General features: G+C 44.8%; 1 protein-coding gene across 1 annotated transcript in view; it reads left to right on the top strand.

Annotated features, from left to right (window-relative positions):
• Positions 1-7680: 7680 nt before the first annotated feature.
• LOC306740553 (protein jagged-2-like) overlaps positions 7681-27413 on the top strand; it is a gene marked incomplete at its 5' end in the record, with an annotated part of 51921 nt that continues 32188 nt past the window's right edge. The window contains 3 exons of the mRNA XM_079222739.1: positions 7681-7749; positions 8481-8804; positions 26661-26718. Of these exons, the coding sequence (XP_079078865.1) occupies positions 7681-7749; positions 8481-8804; positions 26661-26718 (451 nt within the window). The remainder of the gene's footprint in view (positions 7750-8480; positions 8805-26660; positions 26719-27413) is intronic.

Below are 27413 nucleotides of genomic sequence, written 5' to 3' on the forward strand. Positions count from 1 at the left end.
TGTGATCAATGCTCAGGAATTTGTGTCAGTGGGATCGGTGCAGAGACAGACCTGAGCTTGTAAAGTAGACCAGGACCAACACACATCATGGAAAAAACTAATCAGTCCACACAACATCGTACTATATAAAGACAACAAATTGCATTATATTAAAGTTCAAAAGAGAAACCAACAGAAAACCAACATGGTTAAATTAGTCCTTTGTTGACCCATTTGGAGTCTAGGTCCCCCTTCTTTTCTTTAATACACCTTAAATATACATTAGAAACTATAACTTCTACTCTGTTGGAGGGCAGCTGGAGTATTTGAAGCAGTAAACGGCAGCATCATATCTGCAGCACACATCAGATCGGGTTGTGTAGACTTCGGCGGGGCTCTTGTTTTGTCTTTGCTCCGCATTAGAGGCCCCAGCAATGTGAGATGGGACTTTATCTCCTGCTGAATTTCATAATCCTTCAAACGTTGAACTACAGAATATGAAAACAGGCTTTTTTGTACTCATCCATCTCCAAAGCAAAAGTCAACAAGTACAGTAGAGCTACATAAAGTGTACTTTACAGTGTGATAATCCTTTTTATTATTTTCATGTTTTGGTCAAGACTGAAATATCTCAATGACTGTTGGATTGCCATGAAATTGTGTACAGACATTCATGGTCCCCAGAGGATATATTACGTCATCTTCTGACTTTTCCTCTAGCGCCACCACAAGGTAGACGTTTGTGTTTTTTGTGTGAAATATCTTAACATTTACTGGATGCATTGGCTCAATATTTGGTACGGCCATTCATGATCGCCAGAGGATGAAACCCTCTTAATTTGTTAACTATTTCAAAAGCGTTACCATGAGATTGACTTTTGAAATACCTCAACTTTGAGAAAATTACTCTACTTCTCTCTTGATTTATTCCCTCAGTAAACATTGTAAACATGAGTTTATGTCTCAATCTCTAGTTTCAAGTCTTCTTCAATACAGCATGTATTGTTGTTGATGTTCATTTAGTAAATTATGGTTATTTATAGTCAAACAGACCATAAGCAGGGGATGCTTTATGGCGGGGCTACAAGGTGATTGACAGGTCTCTACTATGGGGTTGCCTGGACTGCGACTTGTTTACATTTTCATCTTACAACTTGAACTCTTTCTGTTTTCACTTTATGAAAGTTAAAACATTTTTGGTCTTTGGTTGTAGCACGCCACAAAAAAACAAGATGGCGACGGACAAAATGCTGAACTCAAGGCTCCAAAACATCAGTCCACAAAGAAATGGGTGATGTCACGATGAATACGTCCACTTCATAGATACAGTGGATGCTTGTATGCCGCAAAATGCGACCAGATGCAGTGACACATCCTGGTATTTTTAGCATTTGACATACTACAGTATGTACATAATTCTTTCTTGACCTCAAGTTAGCTTGCTATTGTTTTGACAACACTCCTTGGAATATAAAAATGTCAATCCAAACTGTGCCCAGGGGAGATGTTTTTATGGACTAAGAAGCCAACTTTCTGTCTTCTACGACATTCTCTTTAAACAACTGTTTATTTATATTTAATATGGCTGATTACACAACACAGGTGCTCCCAGTGAGATACTGAACCTTTTAAGGAAAGACGGGAGGAAGAGAAGGTATTCTTTTCATTTTATGAGCTTATCTCATGTTGAATATACCTTCAAACGTGACATTTGTTCTGCAAAGTTACTACAATCAGCTGATGCGTTGTGGAGGAAAAATCTCCAAAAAAAGGAAAATACGGATTCTTGATCTCTACTCCCGTCAGAGTCAGAGGAGTGTGTTTAATGCAGATAATTAAACTCATTACTTCCCCAGTTTATCTGTCCGAGGATTGTTCCCCATACTTCCTTATTGCTGCTGATAAGAGCCGTCGTAAAGAGAGGAACATAAGACGTTTGTGTCTGTGTGCAGGCGTGTGAATGAGTCGTATGTACACAAGTATGTGCAAATGGGAAAGTATGTTTGTGTGTGTGTGTGTGTGTGTGTGTGTGTGTGTGTGTGTGTGTGTGTGTGTGTGCGCGCATTGGTCTGCACCTGCTTCCCTGGGAGGAAACATCTGCTACAGGGTGTCAGAGGCCACCTGTCTGCCTCCGTCCGGACTGACCGGCCCGCAGAACTGATCTCTTGTCTGCAGGCTGAAGCTGCAGCCGGATGATGTGCATGCAGAGAAACAGCTGTCTTCTTGGGCCGCCATCCGAGACGTCCACTGAAGACGGAGGCAACAGGAAGTCTTTGTCTGCATGCTGGAAGTAACACACTGAGTGGGTTTTCATGCAGGTTGGAGTCCTTCAATGTAACTTTCCAATCTGGAAACGAGTCAAAATCGCCGCAAAAATTTCCCAAAAGAGCACAACAACATTTATGCACATTCGGATCATTAGCAACTCATTTGAACGTTCATCTCTTTTTTAGTCGCTATAGAAAAGCGTTGGTAAAGAATGAAATATCTCAACGATATTTTGCCACCAAATCTTGTCCACATGTTCATGACTCCCAGACGATGAATCCTACTGACTTTTGTGATCCCCTGACCTTTTCCTCTAGCGCCACCATCTGGTTAACATTTGTGGTTTGGAGAGAAATGTTTCGACGACTGTCAGATGGATTATCATGGTTTAGATGTAATAACTTTGGGTGATCCACGACTTTTAATGCAGCGCCATCCCCACGTTAACATTTCCCTTTGTCCGCTCTTTGGTTTATGAGCGGTTACCTGCTGAACTAATCACCCATCAGCCCCTGCGGTGCCTCCATTTTTACTGCTAATTGGCAAATGTTAGCATGCTAACATCAGCTGAAACACTTAAAGCAATGCTCCACCTAGATTTTGCATATTATACTCATCCCTTGTAGACTTCAAATAGCGACAAAAAACGTATGCATGTTCATAAACCCACTGAAACAACGATTGTTGTTGGCCACCTTTATGCCGTGTTAATACCGGACGCGACGCGAATTTGCGGCGCCGCGTCCACCGCGGAAGTTTACTCGCCCGAGTAGAAAGAGGGTGTTCACACCAAACGCGAATTTGCGGCACGACCAAAGGGGCGTGGCTTAGCTCTGTTGCTTGCCTCTGCGAGAGACAAGCGACGAAGCTTTCATTTCCGCTATCGACCATGGAATAAATAACCACTAGTTCTGCTTTATACTTGTTGTGGAAGTCCCAAACATGTCGGAACATGAAACGCCCTCGTATTTGGGTTCATAACATCATCCGTAGCCGCACACAGCTCAGTGAATTTCACCGACTCCTCCAGGAACAGCGTCTCGCGTATCTCCGTAAAACGATACCGATTATGCCATCCACCATGGAAATAACCACCAATTCTGCTTTATACTTTTTGTGTAAACTCCACATATGTCGGAACATCAAACTCCATGGTGTCTGGGTTCATAATATTATCTGTAGTCCCACAACAGCGTCTCAATGAAGCCGCTGTCAGCGCTGGTTCAGGCGGAGCAGCAGCAGTTTCATTCAGAAACGGGGAGACGCCGGTGGTGACGGGCGGAGCTTCTCAACGCTGATTCTCAACGCTGATTGGCTGCCGCAACTTTGCGTCACGTGATTTCTCCGCCAGAGTTGGGATAATTCAACTCACGCGAATTCGCGTCGCGTCCTTCGCTTTGTTCGCCCCAGGTCAAACGTTCTGTTCGCGCCGCCTCCAACGCGTCTATCTCGCCGCACATTCGCAAATTTGCGCCGCAGCGCGTCTGTGGATTGACTTTACATGTAAACTGGTCGCGCTGCAAATTCGCGTCGCGTCCGGTGTGAACACGGCATTAAGCTGAGTGAGTTTCACAATATAACGTTAAATACGACTAAATGTCAGTGAGGTTTGGTGATGAACAGCCAACTGCGGTGGCACAAACATAAATTGTGAAAATATGAGATTTGGCAGCTTTGGCAACCAAGTGGATTCCTGTGAACAGAGACGTTTTATTTTGTTGTTGTTTTAAAGGAAGCGTTTGCATGTAAGAACTGTACGTGATGCCGTATTAGACACGGCAGGGGTGAGGATTGTGTGGAAGAAACCAAGCATGTGCATTATACTGGGATGTGATTTGGTGCTGAGACTTCGGAAGGACCTTTTGGGGGGGCATTGTTTGCCTTTCATCAGAGGCTTGATGCCTCAGACGAGGAGCGAGGCGGACCCGGCTGGTCGATGGGATTACTGGTCAGCACCTTAGAAGCTGAGGCCCTCATGAAGCCAGGAGGCAGTTTGCTTCTTTCAATTTGCTGTTCAACTATCAGTGAACACCACAGCAATTCAAGCTGACCACTGATTATTTTATTTTTTTCAGAGCCAGCATTCAAGCCGGCAGGTGTTTGATAGAAAACACGGGGTTTGGGGTGAACTAGTCCTTCTTCACCCCCACCACTTCGTTATCTCTCTCCACTAACACCACATGTATGGTCTGAACGCTGGGCTTGTTGATAACTAATCTTCCGCAGAAGCACGCTGGCTGGATACGAGTCCTTTGGGGGATTTCGCAGGATGGTTTTGGATTGAGACATTCTGTTAACATGTTGTAACCTTTACATGTATTTCATCAGAACCCCAAAGTATGTGGGCGCCACACTTTCTGTTATTTCCAACCTCCAATTCATGTCATTTCCGTGACATTTATCTCTGTTTTTATATCCTTCAAAGAAACAGACCAGGGGGGTATTTTTCGTACGTGGTTCAACTAAGTCGATCAAATGTCCTATTATCCAGCTTAAATTAGCGAGATGATTGACATCAGGCTTTCCCGGTTCTTCAAAGGTTGACCCGCCCTCAAACGGTCTCGTTCATTCGAACTAGACGTCAGTCATCTAAATAAATGTGCGTGCCCGCTCCTCTTCAAAAGGGGGAGGAGTCGAACACAGATTGCATGATCTTCAAACGCTACACTGGCAAATAAACTCTGAGAAAGAGCGTCTCTTTTCTTCGTGGAGGAGCAGGAGATGATCACGACTACATATGATGAATTAAAGTCCATAATCATGGCAAAGTCTAATGGTGCGTTCACATCCAAAGCGTAGCGAATATTCGCAACACTTGTTTGTGAATGCATAACGGTGCCTCCGCTGGTCAGGCTAGAGTCACATAAGCGTCGTAAAAATATCAAGTTAAATGCGTAAGTGTTGGGAAAATGTATTGGTGTAGATTACCATATAACTAGGAGTTTGAATATTTGTATGTATGTATTATTCATAATCAGAAATTCAATCAATTGAAGCAGTGAAAAGAAATTGTGTGTGATTCTCTCTATTCTTATCACGATCACCTTAATCATGTTTTACAATAAGGATATGTATGGTGTACTAATAACACTGTCATATAATTATGAGTGCTTTCAACACATCCATAAGTTTCTTAAGCGCTAAATAAACTTAAGAACAGCACGGCATGCAGCGGGTGAGAGTCTCTGTCTGTGAGACGGGCAATCGGCTGCGCCTGTGGTGATCAATGTCTGCGGCTCGAGATGCTCTCGTAAATAAATTATTCTATTGCGCCGCGTACATGAAGTCATCCTGACGTGAGAACGGATCTTGCCGATCTGAAAGAACTCTCTCCCTATAAAACTAATATAACTAATATCGCTCCTTCATCAATGAGGAAGGGAGCTGCCTTTTTTGTCTGGTGGGAGTGGCCAGCTTATCCAGTGAATTTCACTAAACCTGCCCTGGAGCAAGTTAAGGGATTTCGATGTGTTGCTATGGTGATTTATCTAAACTTGCTTCGAAGAACCGAAAAGCCTGACCTACGTCATCTTATCCTGAAAATTATCTGGCTAACTCAGTAAACCAGGTACGAAGAATACCCCCCTGACTGACAGAGCGGAGGCGTTTGGCCGTGTTGTTTTTTGAACGCTTCACTTCGTGCTCTGACGGATGCCGAGGCCCCGAACAAGGCCGGCCCCTTATCAGAATCAGAATCAGAATCAGAAACCGTATATTTGCCAGGAATGTTTACACAAACGAGGAATTTTTCTAGGCAGAAGGTGCATACATTAGACATGAGACGTTAGACGAGACAAACAACAATCAACAATCAACGACAACAACAGTGCAATGGGTATTAAATTAAGTATAAGATAAAGTGCTCAGACAAACAGATAACGTTAATGTAAGTGTATGTTAAAGTGACATGTGTTTAAGTTAAAAAGTGTGTGTTAAGTGACATGAGTGTTTAAATACGAAGTGTGCAGGGGGGTGACCGGTAAGAAGAAAGAAAAGAAAGATGTTCTTCCTGTACTCCTCAACCATCTCCACTTATGGAGGTAAATGTACCTTAAATCATTGACTTTTAGATATAACGAGTAGTAACAGACATCATAGAGAGCGGTCAGTTTATATTGTTAAATACAAATACTTGAGTGATGTTTGTGTTTTCCTCAAAACCGTAATTAGTTTTCAGTCCAATCCGGTGTTTGTATCAATATCCACATTTATCTGACGATTATAAAACTAAAAAGTAAAGAGTCGACCAAATTTCCTCACACAAGACAAGACTCTATAATTAATGGTGTTCATAAAAGGTGTGAAATCTCCTGCACTTACCCATCAAAATATCTGCTGTCCATCTTCTTTATGCTTCTGTTTTTATTATTATTCATGTAACGTCTTGAAGTCACTTCCAGTGTTGACAGATCGTGTCATGTGTCCCTTCACCCTGGTGTGTGTGTGTGTGTGTGTGTGTGTGTGTGTGTGTGTGTGTGTGTGTGTGTGTGTGTGTGTGTGTGTGTGTGTGTGTGTGTGTGTGTGTGTGTGTGTGTGTGTGTGTGTGTGTGTGTGTGTGTGTGTGGATGAGCAGTCAGTAGAGGGCGCTAACAGCCGTGTTTCCTCTGCTTGCAGGTCAGTGAGCAGCAGCTCAGCTGTCCTCCACTAAAACACAAGGGGTGTGTGTGTGTGTGTGTGTGTGTGTGTGTGTGTGTGTGTGTGTGTGTGTGTGTGTGTATGTGTGTGTTGGTGTGTCTTTAGTCTTTGTTGACAGGTCACACATTTAAAGCTTGTTTTATTCTGTTGATATGAATCTTCTCAATTACAATTCTGCATAAAAAACCTGCAACATGAACATATTTATAAGGTTCTTCCTAATAAATCCAGATCATAATTAATTTCTTTAATAAATTCCAGCATAAAGAGACAAGTGTGTTGTATGAAATACGGTGTGAGTGTAATAATAAAACACAAATACAGCTCCCGTGTGAGAAAAGTTCATCATAAATCATCAGCGCCCCGCCCCTCGCTCCTCTAGCCCCGCCTCTCGATTGGCCTGTGGTGGCTAGGTAGCCTGTGATTGGTCCACGCCGCCGTCCTTCATCTGGTGGGTGGGGGAGTTGGGGGGGTGTGAGGGAGGAGGAGGGTGGGGGGCACCCTGCTCTGGCTTTTGGCAGCAGAGACGCACCGCTCTCTGCTCCTCTGGTTAGTCGTCGAGCGGCGGAGTGAAGTGCAGATCCGCGTCTGTTGTGCGTCTGTGGACCAGAGAGCAGCTTCCTCCTCCAGAGCCGCGGGCATCACCGTGCACGCCTCGGACACCAAGGAGGGATACTGCTTCTTCTGCGTTATTATTATTATTATTATTATTATTATTATTATTATTATTAGACTGACTGGAGACCGCACTTGCCCGCTTCTTTTCCCCGATGGTAACCAGCACGCGGAGCCGGAGACATGTGGACTAACCCGGGACCAGCGCGCCGCGTCTCTCTGGTGTGTGTGCTGCTGACGCTGCTGGCTGAGGTGAGGACTTTTGTCTCAGAGATGATCAGGGGATCGATTATCACGTATCAATCGACTGGACTTGTTTTTTTTTCTTCTTCTTTTTCTGAAGGGTGTTAAAATTCCACCTTTAATTGAATCGCCGCTCGGCCGTCGAGTCACGTGTCTCTGTGTTTGTAAATGTTCCTTCTGGAAGGCAGATGGAGTTAAACCCTTCTGCTGCGTGATGGGGTCGCCATCACGTATGATGGTGTGATCCGTGAAGTTATGATGTCACGGGGGAGAAAGTTATGTCTTTAAAGTTACGTCTCCAAAGGAAGTGTTTTACGCACAGCCTGGAGCTTTTGGCGACGCCAAAAAAACACCATTTGGGTGAAACTGTGCGCAGCTTCACCTGCGTCTGGTCGCAGATCAGATCTGAAATACTTGGGAGTCCCGCTGAGTCTCACCCTGACAGCGGGTGCGCTAAATTTGAGTACGCGCCTTGAAGCTCCACCGAGCAGAATGTACAGTTGCGCGACTGCGCACTGATAATAATACGCCCTACTTTCTCCTCAAGTCTTCATCGAGAGCATTTTATTGAACATTTAACCCAAAAGTCTCTAAAAAAAAGCAGCATTAGACTCTTAGTGGAATAAAATGTCCCGTTAGAAGAACATCTAAATGTCCCTGAAGGTTGATAAAGGCCGTTACTGCAGTGTAGACCCCCGCTTGGCCCTCAGCCTGTCTCACTCCCCCTGTCTCTCCTCCAGGTGTGCCGGGCCACCGGGTACTTCGAGCTGCAGCTGATCTCGGTGGGGAACCCCAATGGGCAGCTCCTGAACGGGGACTGCTGCGACGCGGAGCGCAGCGCGGCGGAGGGGCACTGCGGCGCGGACGAGTGCGACACCTACTTCAGGGTGTGCTTAAAGGAATACCAGACCGAGGTCACGACCAACGGCCCGTGCACCTACGGCTCGGAAACTACTAAGGTCATCGGTGGGAATACTTTTCACTTCAAGGGCGGACAGAAAACCGGACAGAACCGGAACAACGACGCCGGGAAGATCCTCATCCCCTTCCAGTTCGCCTGGCCGGTGAGTGATGCGGATCTGAGTGTCGTGGTGTAGGTGGAGAGTCTCCAGTGTCATGGAAGAGATGCTTTCATGTTCATAATCTTTCTCGTTGTTTCTAAACATGTAGACTTGTCAGAGGGAGTTTGTTTGTTTTAGTCAATAACAGTCATTTGGCACATTTGTGGTGCAGTTGGTCTGTGCATGCCGCTCATTCCTCCCTCCGCAGCTTGTGTGTGTGTGTGTGTGTGTGTGTGTGTGTGTGTGTGTGTGTGTGTGTGTGTGTGTGTGTGTGTGTGTGTGTGTGTGTGTGTGTGTGTGTGTGTGTGTGTGTGGCATCTCTCCGTGACCAGCAGCCTCGTGAGAGATATCGCATTCCTGGAGGTTTTAAAGTGAATGTCTGTGTTTATCTGCGCGCGTGACGCAGGACTTTTACGCACAGCGGCGGTGCAGTTTGATGAGTTACTAAACACGTGTGTGTGTGTGTGTGTGTGTGTGTGTGTGTGTGTGTGTGTGTGTGTGTGTGTGTGTGTGTGTGTGTGTGTGCGTGTGTGTGTGTGTGTGTGTGTGTGTGTTTGTATGTGTGTGTGTTGATTGCGAAGTGGCAGGTAACTTATTATCTAATCCAAACAAACAGCGGAGCCAATCACCGGCGTGGGAAACAGGAACAGTCCTGACAGCAGAGCTTTATGAGAGCTGCTGTTCCTCTCCCAGATCTGTATCAGCAAGCTGTAATGGGCAGAGTGATGTCCTGAGGAGGAAACGTCACAGGTTTGATTCCCACCACAGCTGAGCAGGCTGCCAAAGAGTAGGAGGCATGTGAGTCTAAGTGGAAAAGAGCAACAGAGATGATGAAAGTCAAAATAATCCTGACTTTGTTCAGTCAATCAAGAGAAAAGTGGTGTGACTCCTTAGATAAGAAATCATTTACTGAGATTTGTTCCACGTCAGTAGTTTCCACTTTACAGAGTAATTTTGCCCTTTGAGATTTGAACATTTTTCAGAAGCCTGTTTGAAGCATTTTCTTGATTGTGGGGAAACAATCTGTCTAAATGTGATATTGTTTCCATATACTGACTGATTGTTAAAATAAGTAGAAATTAACACACTTTTCCGACTCAGTGTCGGTCGCTAATGTCTTTGGAAACGCAGACTTTTGAGTGTATGAAGACTTCCTGGTGGCAGCTTCTTTTTTTCAATAAAAAAAATCCCGTGGCACACCAATAACCAAACAAGTTAAAAAATGTCACATTGTATCATAATACAGCATATGCTGACAGTTTGTCTCTTGATTTGTTGATATTTACTCAGTGTGAAACCTGGGCCTGTTTGGATGAAAACAGAGCTGATATTCGCAGAAACACGAAGCTTTTCTTCAACAGCTCTCAGTCTCTCTCGTTTTTAGCCATTCTTTAAAAAAGCTCATCTCACACAGATATGTTCTGGAAAATAGGTGCAATGTTAAAATTGCTCTGTTTGCAAGAATGGGGAACCAACATTGATGCACCAACATGGCTGCTGCTCCATCAGTGCAGACCTCTTAAAAGTTACCTGTGTCTCAGTTCGTGTGCGCAGGCGAACAAAATATTCGCTGTTCTCTTGCTGTTCAGTGACGGTTGTTTGGTCTCGAGGTGACGCTTCAGTTTGTTGGGACCATGCCGCTGTTTGCTAGCTTTTCCCCACACACCAAGCATAACAAGATCGATGCAGTCGGCTCTCCGGTGAAAGTGAATCCAAACGAAAGATGACTTTCACTGTACTGCCTCCAACTCACACTTTTTTTAACCACCACTCGTACTGGGCTTTTCATCTGGGTTAGACGGTTGCCCAGGGCCCAGTTCAGAGTCTGCATTTTTCTTTTTGAAATATTTCTCCGTCGTCATTCTTCACCAAAACCTCATTCTACTATCTTAAATTAACAAGGTAATTATTACGCTACCTACTGCCACCCACTGGCATGGAAGAGTATGTCATTACTCGGCCAGGCTCAGATGCTCAACAATGGCAAATTATTTGTGGCAACTAAGTAATATTTCTTTGAACCGATTAAGTGAAATTGGACATTTTCCCTACGGCACACCTGACGATCTCTCACGGCACACTGGTGTGCCCTGGCACAGTGGTTGAAAATCACTGCCATAAGACACACCAGAACACATCAGAACACACCAGAACACACACCAGGGCCTTATTCCTCGTACATGGTTCAACAAAATCGATCAAATGTCCTATTATCCAGCTTAAATTACAGAGATGATTGACGTCAAGCTATGTCAGTTCCTCAAACGCTGATCTGCCCTCAAACAGTCTCGTTAATTCGAGTCATCTGGATAATTGCGCGTGCACGTTCCTCTTCAAAAGGGAGCATAGTTGAACACAGATTCCATGATCTTCTAACGCTACAATGGCAAATAAACTCAGAGGAACAGCCTCTTTTTTCTCACCTGAGGAGCAGGAGATGATCATGAACACATATGAGGAAGTCAAGTCCATAATCATGACAAAGTCTAATGCTGCATTCACAGCCAACGCATTGCGAATATTCGCAACGCGTTGGCTGTGAACGCAGCATAACACCGCCCCCCGCTGCAAGACATAAGCGTACAATATCAGACAAGTTAATTGTGTCAGTGTTGGGAAAATGTATCGGCTATTTTTAAGTGCCTCATCACCCAAATCAATCAGATTTATACTTCTTTAAATGTGCCTGCTGGCAGTAGTATACAAAATAATATATACGTATAAGGATATATGTACTGTATGCACGTATGAATCATGTAATATATATTAATAGATACATGTATGTGTAGATTACCATATAACTAGGAGTTTGAATATGTGTATGGGGGAATCATTGTATTATTCATAATCAGAAATTCAATCAATTGACACAGTGAAAAGAAATTGTGTGTGATTCTTTGTATTCTTACTATGAGCCCACCTTAATCATTTTCTACAATAATGATATGTATGGTGTACTAATAACACTGTCATATATTTATGAGTGCTTTAACACATCCATAAGTTTCTTAAGTGCTAAATAAACGTTACGAACACCACGGCATGCAACGGCTTTCCCGATGTTCTCTGCATCGCGGACACTGTACAAACATGTACCAGTCATGATCCAGTCTGTGAGATACTATGTGATCCAGTCTGCATACAGTGTGTGAGACGGCCAATGTTTGGCTGCGCCATGTGGTGTTCAATGTACGGCTCGAGAAGGTCTCAGCAGAATCGATAGCGCTCATACAGGAAGTCATGATGATGTGAGAACGGCTCGAATAACTCTCTTCCTATAAAACTAATATAACTAATGTCGCTCCTTCATCAATGAGGAAGGGAGCTGCCTTTTTTTGTCCGGTTTGAGGGGCCCAGCTTATCCAGTGAATTTCAGTAAACCTGCCCTGGAGCAGGTTAAGGGAAGCAAACTTGCTTCGTGGAACCGAAAAGCCTTACCGCGTCATCTTATCGTGAAAATGATCCGGCTAACTCAGTAAGCCAGGTAAGAGGAATAGGGCTCAGGACACACACCAGAACACACACCAGGACACACACCAGAATACCCACCAGAACACACAGCAGAACACATACCAGAACACACCAGAACACACACCAGAATACCCACCAGAACACACAGCAGAACACATACCAGGACACAAACCAGAACACACACGTGGAGCGCCTGTGAGCTTGTGTCAGAGCCGACACGTCGTATACATATCGGCCGCTTTGTGCCCGGCCGGCCGGCCGGCCCGACCTCTCCATTCACCACTGCCCATGGTCAGCTGTCAGCGGAGGGGAAGATGGCAGTAGTAAGCTGGGGCCCTGCGGGCGTATCGGGTTCCCATTAAGTTGTGTGTGACACAGGCGGCGTATCGGTGTCACCAGCTACTCAAACCAGTGAAGATGCTCGGCCACTGGGCCGGGGATGCCTCTCCAGCTCTCCGGTTCACGCTCCAGCCGCTACTGGGTCATTGTCTCGCTCGCTGTGTGTGGGGGTCAGCGTTCTTCACTGTGTGTGTGTGTGTGTGTGTGTGTGTGTGTGTGTGTGTGTGTGTGTGTGTGTGTGTTTTTGTGTTTGTGTGTGTGTGAGGGGACACAAATGTGTTCAGCAGCTTCTGATGAGGTCGAAGCATCTGAAGGCTTTTAAAGAATAAATGTCATCACACCTCAAGCTTTTAAATCAGTTCTCGTCTGGTAAAGTTTTCACTGGTTGTTAGATATGTAATAATAGATATGTACTAATAATAATAATTCACTTTATTTGCGCAGTGAAAGTGGGCATAGAATGAACATAAAAACATGTTATCACATGTTTTGTGAGACTTATTGAACGTAAAAACTATTTTATATTCAGGCCCTGCAGGACGCTCCAGGTCTCCATCACACTATTTTAAACTAATGCCCATATTTACATCAGTGGGATGCATAAAAACAAGTAAATTACAACATCGTAAAAGAACGTCAGCATCAAACATCAGATGAATAGAAGTGCACGTTTAATGTTCTTTAATTAGCATTGAAGAGCTTGTGCTGCTGTGGGCTGATCGGTTGTTGATTGATTAGTGTGATGTAAATAAAGTGAAAAAGTAGTTCCCAGCATGATGTTCAGTTTGCAAAGACATAAAACCAGAAGAGGAGCTGGAAGCAGAGAATGTTTGGCTTTGATTAGTTGTCATCAGAGTGAAACACTGTCGTGTCCTCTGTGTGTAGAAGACATGCAATGCATCCTGTCCAGCCCGGAGGAGGGATTCCTCCTCTGAGAACAGAGCAGCTCTTCTACACACTGTGACGCCTCCTCGTCCATCCGAAGGTTGTAAAAGATGACGGATGTCTCACTCTGCTCACATGTTACGAGGCCAAAACCCAACTCCTCCTGCCACGGACTCTGGTTTGCACTGTGGCGTGTGTGTGTGTGTGTGTGTGTGTGTGTGTGTCTGGCCTGTAGCCTCTGGTGATGCCATAGTGGACTCCTTCCGTCGGCCCCAGTAATCTGGGCCACTGGTCCTGGCATGAATTCGCTGCAGAGAAGAAAAAAGAAAAGACAAAAAGAAGGACATTGTTCTGCCCTCTGCTCCGCCGATCATTTCCCCTTCATGTTTAGCCCTCTGGCTGTTTGGGTCTTTAGTGACATCTTGTATTTTTCATGGAAGGGATGAGGGGGGATTGACTGATGGAGCGAGGGATGATGGGAAGGAAAGATAAAAATAAAAAATAAAACCTTGTGTAGGGTTCGGTCACGAGGAGCGTGTATTTTTAGGATGCAGAAACTTTTTTAATTTGTTTTGACAGCAAAAACAAGCATTTACTTCTTCTCCTCTGTTCCCCCCCACAGTCTCACCCAAGCCTTACCATCTCTCTGTCACTCCTTATGTGGTATTTTTAGAGTGGCTGTCCTCCCCTCACCTCTCTTGTGAGTAAATCAAGGATCAAGGGTGCGTACTCCTTCAGTTTCATGGCCCGTTTCTTTTACTCCCCCTCTGCCAGCATTCCCCCCTCAGCCTGGCAGATCTGAGAGGACAGAGGTGGAACAGCTGTTGTTTGGAGACCTCCTCCTCCTCCTCCTCCTCCTCCTCCTTTTCCTGGAATAAATGTTTTAGTGAAACAACATTAGGAAAACAGGCTATGATTACAGTGTTGACGAAGCCAAAGATCGGCTCACCCGGAGGAGTATCAGTGAGCAATCACAAAGTGTCCAGTTGGATGTCTCCGGCTCCTCTCGGTTCAGTGACGCTTTTAATGGTTGATGAGTTGTTGTTTTTCGGGGGCGGGGGATTGGGCCGTGCATCAGGTGAGCGACAGAGACGACGTGGTGCGTTTGGTGTCCAGTGATGATGTAAAGACCCAAAACGTCCTATTTCTAAGCTCTCCACATGCCCAACAGTTGTGCAACAACAGAACCAGATGCTGCAACGAAGTGAAACCATGAGATAAATATCACCATATTTAATGAAGACTGCTCAGCGACTCATCCGCTGCTCAACGTGAGCCCGATAGCCAGGCGTTAGCATTAGCCGGCCAGCTACATGATAGACAAGGAGAGAAAGAGGTAGAATCCTGTTTCACAGTTTGTTCCACGACTCTCAAAGTCCTTCTTTAGCCGGCTATTATCAACTATACCATCATCTATCATCGGCTACCGTCCTCTACCATCAGCTACCATCATCTACCATGGCCTACCATCATCTACCATGGGCTACCATCATCTACCATCATCTACCATCATCTACCATCAGCTACTATCATCTACCATCCTCTACCATCAGCTACTATCATCGACCATCATCTACAATCAGCTATACCTTCGGCTATCACGGGTGTCTCTAGAACATAAAATTCACCCCCTTCGCTCTCAGCCGCGTGTCTTTATTAAGCCTGAAAAGCCCACAGCAGGGCTAGGCGGTGTGTGTGCGCGTGTGTTTGTGTAGCAAGTTCGTTCGACTTTCCCACGCTGTCACTGGTTCCGCGTCAGCTGACTGGGTTCTGAGGCGTGTACAATGTGCGATTAGCTGCTTTGTCTGTCTGAGCTGATTGATTTCTGATGCTGCTGCTGTGTGTGTGTGTGTGTGTGTGTGTGTGTGTGTGTGTGTGTGTGTGTGTGCGTGTGTGTGTGTGCGCGTGCGTGCGCGTGTGTGTGTAAAGGGGCAGCTTTGTGTCCCCGTGTTGGTACATAAATATGTTCTCACAGTTAGACTATGAGGCACAACAAGCAGGCCCACACAAGATAAACCTCGGGCCAGGGTTAAAACTTGGCTTCAGGTTTAAGTCTCCCGAGAACGAACGTGAGTCAGAGTCCTCTCACTGAGACGAAGAGTGTGTGTACATGACATGTGCATCACTTTCACACAGATATGATATTTACTCGCAGTCAAAATCACACGATGAGTCAAAATCTGTCATTTTCTCATAGACTTCTATACAACCAGAGGAGTCGCCTTCTGGTGGAAATTAGAGAGAATGTAGAATGCTTTTTACAACACGCTTAATGTCATGACCTGCTAACTGTAGTGTGAAGCGTCCGTATCCCCGCTCCTATAGTTATCCTACAGGCAGCACTGATTTAGAATCGCAGGTTAAACTTTGCACTATGTTTGAGTAGGGCTGCACGATTATGGCCAAAATCATAATCACGATTATTTTGATCAATATTGAGAGCCCGATTATTTATCACGATTATTCCCTTTGTATCCCCCCCCCCCCCCGACGTTTTTCATACAGTGCAGGTAATGCCTGTTTGGAGAAATAATTGCGCAAGGATCATAGGGGATCACGTATCTCTTGTCTAGTGTCTGAAGCCTTTATTGCTCACAGTATTTATTGGACACATGTAAGTGTGTCTTTGGGAGGTGGATGGATACGGTGTCGCGCTATTCAGGGTCGCTGTTGTGTTTTTCTGGGTTGACATGGACTGAGGTAATGTTAGTAATGTTAGCTTTAGCCTTAATGCATTCGTCATACTGTGGTTTGTGGTGATTTCAGGTGGTTCAACAAGTTAGTTGTATGTCTATGCGGCGCAGACACAACTCTAACGCACTCTCTGCACATGATTTCTTCTTGGTTAACATCACTTGCCCTAAATCCCCCAAAACTCCAGACAACGAATGATGATCCTTTTCGAGGGACTAGCTCCTCGCTTTCTGCTCCTGACATTTGATTTACCTTTCACACGACACCGTGACGTCTACTCTCTGTTCTGTTGTCTGTCTCTACTCTTCTACTAATACCGGAGTCGACTGCAGACAGAACTTTTTTTGAGGCTGCCGCTGCAGGGTGCGCCCATGACACCTCAGGGTGCATCATGACACCTCCCATCTCGTTCTCCCCCTGGTGGTTGGCTGACTGTTAGTTGAGGAAGCGCTTGATTTGATATGTAGCAGAGCACACATTTTGAACGTCAATATCGCTGACGATCATGCTCATTTAATTGGGGCAGCCCTATGTTTGAGTCCCGGTATACAGTTTCAATGGACGCTTGCCAGCCAATCAGGGACGAGTTATATTATAATTTATTTTCCATACGCATGGCATATTATTGAATCGTCGCCAAGCTCACCGTGTGCAGTATGTACAGATCAGTTTTATGTGTTAGTTTGCACATGAACGCCTGTGTGTGTGTGTGTGTATGTGTGTGTGTGTGTGTTTGTGACCTTTATTACACCTGTTATTAATAAGTGTCCTGTCCTCTCCACTCTGTCCACATTGTGATTTTGCTGCTGAGATCCAACCCACCGGATACGGTTTCGCCGGTCCGACGGCAATTTGTTCTGTGTGCATTTGCACTTTTTTCCTCCTCGTGATCAGATATCCATCTACAGATTACATGTGTGTATGTGTGTGTGTGTGTGTGTGTATGTGTGTGTGTGTGTGTGTGCGTGTGTGCGTGTGTTTAGGTGAGACACAGAGGTTGTGAGCAGCGGTGATTAAAGAGCACGCAGCCTAATTTCCCACTTGACTCCTAGTAGTTGCTCACAGGGCTAATGGAGCTCATCTGGACCTCGGAGAGAGAGAGAGCGCGAGAGAGCGAGAGAGAGAGAGCGCGAGAGAGAGAGAAAGAGAGAGAGAGAGAGAGAGAGAGAGAGAGAGGGGACCAGTGCAGGATGGGAAATAACAACAGAGCAAACCCTCCATTGTTGATTGTCTCTATTTGCTAACATCTTCACAGATCTCTTGCTTGTTTTGTCCATCTCTTCTCCTGGGAGAGAAAAAACCCCGAAACTGCATATTTTTTATGGTCGTTTCCGCTCACCTGATCGGCGTTCCTTGTGTTTTGAAGGGTATTTTCAGATTTCTGGGTAATTATTCTCCTCTGCATGTCGATCCCATTCTTCTCACGGACAAATAAACCAAATTAAAGCTCCAGTGTTCATTGAGCTCACCATGACTCATCGCTTGGCTCTTCAGAAAGAAAGAGATCAAACAGGCCGACCCAGTGCTTCCCGCGGCGCCGCTGCGTCGTGGACGCTGTGCAGCGTCTCTCTCCAGAGGGACTGGGTGAAGGTTCAGCAGCGTCTCTCAACACATCTGGGACCGACTTCTCTGTCGGTGACCTCGGTTACCCAACCGACAACTCTCACACTCTGACACACTTTCCTCTCATCCAAAGGACGTCCACGCTGCTCATCAGAAGTTTTCTGTGTGTGTGTGTGTGTGTGTGTGTGTGTGTGTGTGTGTGTGTGTGTGTGTGTGTGTGTGTGTGTGTGTGTGTGTGTGTCTGGCTCGATATGCGGCAAATTGATCCATTAAAGTATGATTAGGGTTCAGTATCATTTGAGTCTGTTGTTATGAGCTGTGATCATAATTTGTACGATCATAAAACTGGTCGTAAATCAGTCGATACAGATCGTTTGCTGTTGTTTAGTTTTAGCAGCTGATACACACGGCTCCAGGCTTTTCCTTAACTTTCCTTATGTTATTACTTTGTTATAATTATCTGTTCTGGTTATTGTAAAAAAAATACACCCATGATTCAAATGATTGGGAAGTCAAATATTGTATTTTCAATGATAAAAATAATCGTGGCATTAGTAATTTTAGTAGTTAGTAGACTTTATTTATTTATTTGATGTGGACATCACAGTGGCATTACAATTCATAACATACATCTATGCACAAAAAAACAGATGCGTTAAGTGTATATAGCGAAACGCTAATTTCCAACATCTGTCCACAGGAGGCTTTTTTTTTAATATATAATAAAATGTGATAAAATAGAATAAAAAAGAGAATACATCCGCAGATACATACACAAAGTAAAAGTATGTGTTACAGGGGTGTTAAATGTGTGAACAATGTTGTTTTTCTCTTAACCACAATTTGAGACCTTTATTAAAAACCTTAAAATTGTGTTGTACTTTCAGTTCTGTTGGGAGATCGACTGATGTTATCATAAGCTGCTTAAAACTGGTGTTAGGGGAGTTAAACGGGTCATAATTCGCCTCGCTGTGAAAACATCTTCAAACATCTGTATTTATTAAAGTTTCTTACCAAAAAAACATAATTTTACAAGATTGCACTTGAACACATCATGACAACTTTATGATTGAATGAAGAACAGAGCATGAAAGTTACTGGTTCTGCTCCTGTTGGACACTACGATGGTTAAACCGTGTGGTTGATACACGGGTCAATGTGTGCTGATCCGTGTGGTTCTGACCCGTGTGGTTCTGACCCGTGTTGGTCTGGCCTGTGACCGCTCGTCACTCTGCACTTTGTCCTGCAAGTGAAGAACAGCGAAGTGGGAAACACGTCCACACCGGCCCAGAGGCCATGAGCAGTCACGGGACGGGTTTTGATGCGGTCAAAACATCCAGAGCGAGCAAGGAAATTGAGATTGAGCTGAGATTGTTTTTGTCAGGTGACCCTTCGCTAAGTCCCGCCCCTCTTGAACCTGTTTTCATCCTGAAAACATCCTTCAAAGACAGATTGTAGATCCTTCTGTCTGCTTCAGTTCATTTAGTTATCAAAGGAAAGAGAGACACATTGTTTTTGATAAATAACTAATAAATCATAGACAAAAAGAAGCTTGCATGAAATCGGATCACGAGTCAGGAGACGGGTTAGGAGACGAGACAGGAAACAAGTGAGGAGACGAGACAGGAGACGAGTGAGGAGACGAAACCGTAGACCAGTCAGGATAAGAGTTAGGAGACGAGATAGGAGACGAGTCAGGATAAGAGTTAGTTAGGAGACGAGTGAGGAGACGAGTTAGGACATGAGACAGGAGACAAGTGAGGAGACGAGACAGGAGACAAGTGAGGAGACGAGATAGGAGACGAGACAGGAGACGAGTGAGGAGACGACTTAGGAGACGAGACAGGAGACAAGTGAGGAGACGAGATAGGAGACGAGACAGGAGACGAGTGAGGAGACGAGTTAGGAGACGAGTTAGGAGACAAAACAGGAGACGAGACAGGAGACGAGTGAGGAAACAACTAGGAGACGACTAGGAGACGAGTCAGTAGAGAAGTTTTTTGATGAAGAACAAAACAGAAAAACTCCCATTGTAAGTTATAAAACTTAATCTTTCTGTATTTATTATATTTCTAAGTGTTTCTAAGTTTCTAAGTGTTGCTGAATCAAAGGACTTCTATATGGAATCACTTTTGTTTTTCAAAAGAATATTCATGTTTGTTCAGGTGAGTGCAGCAGTGACAGTGTGGGCTCCGACAGCTTGACGGAGTAGCGGCAAGGGGGCGGGGCTTAGCAAAGGGTCAATCGATTACTGCAGCCTTCATCTTTACTATCTGACCTGATGGAGCTCCTTTTCTGGTGTTCACACTTAAATTAAGCTTTTCGTGAACTCCGTTACAGACAGTTTCTACTCCCTCTGAAGAGTTCACGGTCCGGCAGCGGTCGGGGTTGACAATGCTTGCGGCTAACTCGCCTCCCTCGCTCCATCACGTCTGATTCTCAGTGATGGAGGAGCCGGTCGGTCGGAGTTTCCCACGCCGTGGATATCACTTTCCCCCGGCGGCGCCTTCACCTCTTTGTCGCTGCGGCTTTTGATGGCGGAACAATGACTTTACGCCTCGGTCTTTGTGTCCAGATATTGAGCTATGAAGACGAGTGTGTGTGTGTGTGTGTGTGTGTGTGTGTGTGTGTGTGTGTGTGTGTGTGTGTGTGTGTGTGTGTGTGTGTGAGGGTGTGTGTGTGTGTGTGTATGTGTGTGCGTGTTTGAGTGTGTGTGTGTGCGTGTGAGTGAGTGAGTGTGTGTGTGTGTTTGAGTGAGTGTGAGTGTGCGTGTGCCTGCGTGTGCGTGTGTGTGCGTGGGTGTGTGTGCAAGCGTGTGAGGAGACGAGTTAGGAGACGAGTCGGGATAGGAGTGAGGAGACAATTGAGAAGACGAGTTAGGATACGAGACAGGAGACGAGTGAGGAGACGAGTCAGGAGACGAGTCGGGAGACGAGGTGGGATACGAGTTAGGAGAAAAGTCAGGATAGGAGTTAGGAGGCAAGTCAGGAAAGGAGTGACGAGACAGGAGACGAGTCAGAAGACAAGTCAGGATAGGAGTTAGGAAACGAGCCAGGATATGAGTGAGGAGACGAGTCAGGAGACGAGTAAGGAGATGAGTGAGGAGACGAGTCAGGAGACGAGTTACAAGACTAGTCGGGAGACGAGTGAGGAGACGAGTTAGGAGACAAGTCAGGATATGAGTTAGGAGGCAAATCAGGATAGGAGTTTGGAGACGTGACAGAAGACAACTGAGGAGACGAGTGAGGAGACGAGTCAGGATACAAGTTAGGAGACAAGTCAGGATAGGAGTTAGGAGACGAGTCAGGATAGGAGTGACGAGACGAAACAGGGTAGGAGTGAGGAGACGAGTGAGGAGACGGGTTAGGAGGCGAGTCAGGAGACGAGTGAGGAGACGAGTTAGGAGGCGAGTCAGGAGACAAGTGAGGAGACGAGTGAGAAGACGAGTCAGGAGACGAGTGAGGAGACGATGTAGGAGATGAGTTCGGAGACGAGACAGGAGACTAGTGAGGAGACGAGTGAGGAGACGAGTTAGGAGACGAGTTAGGAGATGAGTCAGGTTGACGAGTCAGGAGATCAGTCAGGTTGACGAGTTAGGAGACGAGGGTTTAGAGCAGAGGAGACCAGCAGCTTCTGGTCTCAGTTGGTTTGGAGCTCATAACCTTCGTATTGTATCTCTGCACGTGACTTACTGACATTACACAACAGAAAAACTCCCTTTGTGAGTTATTACACAGACTTCATCTGTCTGTGTATTTCTAAGCGTGTGGCTGAAACAGAGGCACAAATAGCGTTTCACTAGTTTTGGTTTTGTTGTAAAGAAGTGAAGTGGGTCATCTCCCATCCTGCAGCTCGGTCTGAAGAGTTGATTAGATGAGCTTTGATTGGATGAGCCGTCTGAACGAAGCCTCCTGTGGGTCCTGTTAATAATGTGCTAAATTAACCATCCCATAATAATGTGCTAAATTAACCATCCCAGCTCCTCTGCCGGAGGCCACATGTTTTATTCATGTCAACAGACGAACAGGTGTGACGTGACAGGTGTTACTTCTTCTTCTTCTTCTTCTTCTTCTTCTTCTTCTTCTTCTTCTTCTTCTTCTTCTTCTTCTTCTTCTTCTTCTTCCTCTCATCACAACTGGAGAAAAGTTGTTAATTGGGTTCTTTCTCTCTTGCTGTTTTAATTTTTTATTCTTTTTACCGTTAACAATTCCCTGCTGTTGTGAAATTTCAATTAAAGGCTTTTAAAGTGACATTGTGGTGTTTGTGAGAACGTCTCTGGCCGGGGACAGGAAGTGGAGCGGCGAGAGCTTAGTTTTCAGAATAAACTTTGCTTTGCAAAACTCTTCAGCCACAAATCTTTGATCCGTGATGTTCATAACTGGACTTTTGACGGCAGACAATTAACTTAAAATGTCTTATGATGGTCATATACATGCCGGGATGAGCAAATGGGGTTCAGTGCAGAGGGAAGTGAACCGCCAACCTCGTGATTAAAATGCAACCCGCAAATATATCAGAATAAAAAAGAAAGTTAAATAAAGTTGATTAGTTTATTGGGAAAAGGCACAAATATCAATGAAAAGTCACTTGATGCGCTGCACCTTTAAAGAAACTACTGACAGGAATTCATATGTGAAATAATGAATAAATAGAATTGAGTATGTTTGGGTTTTGTAAATTAATTAACAGGCTTCTTTGTTTTTTCTGCATTTTTATAATTTTTGTCCCAATTTTTACTTTCTTATCGATCAAAACAAAACCGACCGCCCCGTCCAGCAGGTTGGTTTAGCCCAACAACACCCTGCCCATGTAAAGTGGTTGAATCCAGCAGCATGGAGCGTAGAGAGAAACCAGCGCTCATGAGGCAGCTCCAGCCCGCGGTCGATCCCCAGCGGAGCGGTGCACCACCGCCGGCTGTTCAAGCCCTAATTTATTCATTGAACAGGTGAAGGCGGCGAGGGGAGTGGGCTGGCTTAATGAAAACCCAAATCCCTCCGACTCCTGTAAATTGGTTAGGAGGTGTCAAGTGTCTTCGTCACCGAACAACAACCCCTAACAAACTCATCTCCTAACTCATCTCCTGACTCGTCTCCTAACTCATCTCCTACCTCATCTCCTGACTAGTCTCCTAACTCATCTCCTAACTCATCTCCTGACTAGTCTCTTAACTCATCTCTTGACTCGTCTCCTAACTCATCTCCTGACTTGTCTCCTGACTCCTTTCCTCACTCATCTCCTGACTCCTTTCCTCACTCGTCTCCTGACTCGGGTCCTGACTTGTCTCCTGACTAGTCTCCTGACTCCTGACTCATCTCCTAAAGTCGTCCCACTGCAGACGGCAGAGATGCGACACTTTGATCCTGCAGCTCCCGTCCTTCAAGAACACACACACGCTGCTCTGAGGTTGTGGGACAGCCCCCATCTGTCTGGGAGCCGGCGTCTGTGACATTTAAAATTGATTACAAAGGGAAAGATTGATTATGATATGTCCACTTCTTCTTCTTGAGTTGTGTGGCGCTCGCCGGGCTCATAAATCACGGCCGCGTCATCTGAAGCCCATGCCGTCGTCCTCGGGCGGAGGTCTTGGGAGGTCTTGGGAGGTCTTGGGAGGTTATTCATGATTGGAACTAAATCTGAAGCTGTTTGCTCACATAAGACATGTGGAGTGACGTTTTGAAGCCTGAAGTTCGTCTTTTGGCCGTCGCCATCTTGGTATTATTGCAACCAGTGAACGGGAAGTGGCCATATGTGGACTGAGGAGGAGTGATGTATAGACTCTGTATCTGTCTCTGGTGTCGACCTGTCAATCACCTTGTAGCCCCGCCCTAAATCTTTATGGTGAAAGCTTTATGGTCTGTTTGCCTCTAAATAACCATAATTTACTAAATAACCATAATTTACTAAATGAACATCATGCTGTATTGAAGAAGACTTGAAACTAGTGATTGAGACATAAACTAATGTTTACAATATTTACTGAGAGAATAAATCAAGATAGAAGTAGAGTCATTTATATAGACTTCTATACAACCAGAGGAGTCACCCCCTGGTGGTCAGGAGAGAGAATGCAGCTTTAACACATGAAGCATAGACTTCTATACAACCAAGAGAGTCACACCCTGGTGGACAGTAGAAATAACTTAGAAGTCGTCTTCCTTGAAGTCGTCTGGTGGTTTTTCGCCGTCGGCCCTCAGCGACAGAAGTTCCCAGTATCTCGTTGTGTCTCCAGTCGGACATTCCTGGCGGCGTCTCCGTATAAAAGACTCTTCTTCGCCCTTCGGATGTTGTGTTTTCATGAAAGAAGTGTCTCCGGCTCGCTGAACAATGAGCGCCTCTGTTCACACGTGGGCCCAACGGGACGCTTCGCAGACTTTGTCCTGCACATAGCCGGCAGGGTGACGTCTGCTTAGTGTCCCGGTCATCGGGACACTCGTGTTCTCACATCCAGCTCCTCATTCATGTGGGGATGAGGTCGGGGTGGAAGAGCCTGTGAGGACTTCACTCCCTACATTGATGCTCCTGCGTGAGAAGCTGTTTGAGAGCCACCTGATAGCATTCAACTGATATTGTGGTACTTTAATTTTTAGCTCCACAGGGCATCGTTTCACATATTTCTCTGCATAATTGCGTCCCGTGATACATCGTCGCTCCCTTGCTGCTGTATGTTTTTAGTTTCATTAAATAATTTCAGCATGTAGAGTGCAGAAAAGTCCGCTGATTAAACTCTGCTGTGGAGCCAAGTCCGCCCACAGCAGGGAACAACTTTATTTATTATTTTATTCATGAACGTTTACAAATGTTCCTCAGAAACAAATAGATGCTGCTATCTGCTGATTCATGCTGCTATGTGCACTAAAACGCTTAATTTTTTTGTATTCATACGTTGTTTCATTTTTTACATAGTTGAGTATTTTGATGACCTGTAGACGTTGATATGTATTTTCTGAGTTCTCTGCAGCCGGAGTGCAGATCTACTGAAGCAAAGAGAGACAATGCAAACAAACACAGTGTTTAAGTAAATATGCATTTTAAGTTGAGCAATTTATTTTTAAATGTATTACATTGTTATTCAAATATTTCCAAAGAGGAGAGGCTGTCCCATCCTACAGCAGTGAGATGATTAGTTGATTAGTTTCTATCAGGTCAGCAGGTGTAAATCTTGCTGATCGCTACTGAGCATGTGCAGCTCTTGCCATAGAGGGAGGAAGAAGCGCTTCTTTGGCGAGAGCTGCACATGCTCAGTAGCATTCAGGCAGGGTAGGTAGTGACCAGCTGTTAAAAATAAAAATAGAAATATGTTTACTTTAGTTTTTAATGCTAAAGGCAAGTTCAGGAATCAGAATCATTATCGGGAAGGAAAAACATTTTAGTTTTGTACTTTTATTATTTTTTATTTTTTTGAGATTTAGATTAAATAATTGGTGTAAAAATAACCAATAGTTCTGGCTCTGATGATCACATAACTTTCCATTGGGAGGTTGAGTCTTGTAGCTAGAATGTGATTTCCCCTGAAATAAACAAGTAAACAGCTCCAAACCTGCATGTGGTGAACATACTTGTCACCACATAGTTTTATATCTGACTTGTGGTTTCGTCTCTCCGGCATCTTCAAGCCCTCCAAACTGTGACCTGCCCTAAAACCGGAGCGCCATAAAATCGCCCTTAACGCTTCAGCTCTCCACCTTCTCATGCTTTCTGCCTCCTCTCCGTCTCTAATCACTCCACTTTGCAACCTCCCCTGTAATCTTCCCTGCAGCCCTCAGTCCCTCCGAGTCAGACTCGGGTCATGGGAACTCACAGCTGCTCGTCGGCCCCATGCAGTCGACGGACGGCGTGCTACGTTTCGGTTTGTTTGCTGATGCCCGTGAAAAAAAGAGTGGAAAAAAATAGTCCTGCACCTGAAACAATCCAGAGTTTGAGTTTGGAGGAGTCCGTCTCTGGAAAGTAGGGCATATTGTGCAGCCGTTGTGTGCAGACGTAGTGTGCAGTGCGCAGGCGCAATGCGTTCACGTTGTAAATGTTGTAAACCACATTCAACACTTTCAAAACCTTTTTTATTCCACATTTTGACTTAAGTTCACCATCGCAGCGAAGAAGAAGTGTTCAACCAAAAGCCCCAAAGAAATGCTATGCAGCACCGTGGCATTGCAGCTCTGAGCTGAAATGGAACACAATATTCATAACTATGTTTTCTTCAGTGTGCAGGCATAGTAACAAAGCATTGTTGTGTGTTCTTGTTAGAACGAGCCCAGGTGTCCGTCGTGTTTTTCCTTCAGTACTGAGCCACTACTACACGCGGCCCCCTTTAATTTAAAGATATTTTTTAGATCAAAATAAATAGAAAACATTTGCAGTTTTAATTTCAGGCTACAGTACGCTTGCATCATCCCAAGTGTCTCCTCTTAAAAGGCACTGAGTCCAGATCCCTGTGGAGAGAATCAATGCATTACAAGCAAAGCGCCTTGAAGTCATCAAATCCCTGCTGGTCCCAGCCCTCCCCGTGGAGCCCAAGAGACTAGCGTTCGCCCTCTGGAATCAATACACCGGGCCATCGAGGGAACGAATCCCCGCCTAAACCAGAAGTGACAAATATTTTTTTTTGTGGCTCTGAAACCAGGTTGTTGTTTTTCTCAGTAAAAAAAACAGCAGATCCCCTTGGGCCGCAGAGAGCTGATCGGTGGCAGCGGCGTGGGAACGAGGCGGCCTTCCCCAGCGTCATTCCCCCAAATTATGCAAACAAATGTGTGTGAAAGTTCTGCTTGTGAGTGACGCCGGCTCATATCTGAGTTCCTGTGTAAACTCGCCAGCATCGTATCTGAGTTTCTGTACCGGCGTGCACGGTGGTAACCTCTGAGTTCCTGTACCGGCGTGCACGGTGGTAACCTCTCCCCCCCCTCTGTGTTGCAGCGGGCCTACACGGTGATCCTGGAGGCGTGGGACCGAGACAACGGCTCACACAGCAACGGTAAGCACCAACTCTGTGGGTTGTTCTCTGCACGCTGAATCATTCTGTTCCCTTTTGATTTATTTATTTATTTTAATATCACGGCTCTATGGAATGCGATGATGCTGTTTCATATCACGGCTCGTTCACTGTGAGAGACGATGTGTTGGTTTGTTATGATGTATCCCCATGATGATGTCACATGTTGACCTAACGGAAATATTTCTATTGATTTTATATAACAATATTTATTTTTGTATTAGTCGATTAACATTGATTATTCTAAAGATATTTTTTTTAATTGCAGACTAATATAAATTAATATCGGCAAAACGGTGATAAAAAACTTTTTAGATTATTATTTCAATATTTTATTCAATTATCTCTTAAAGACAAACAATCGTAACAAGATAATAGATTTATGTGACACATCAATGTATTTAATCACTATTCGAACTGGGGAATTAATATTCCTACTTCCACGTGTTATAACGGTGACGACGTGCATTGATTTTTATCACTGGAGTAATATCTGGTTTTAAGATGATCAATCATCAGCATTTAAAGTTAATTTACAGACGGCAGAAATAATTGTAACAAGAAGAAAGATTCATTATATGAATTTAAAGTGACTCCTACGAACAGAAAAACGCTCCTCGTGTTGATGATATAATAATAATATCTCAAGCTTTGGTGAAGATAATAATAAAATAACC

Source organism: Taurulus bubalis, assembly GCF_910589615.1.
Source record: "Taurulus bubalis genome assembly, chromosome: 1".
Taxonomy (NCBI): domain Eukaryota; kingdom Metazoa; phylum Chordata; class Actinopteri; order Perciformes; family Cottidae; genus Taurulus; species Taurulus bubalis.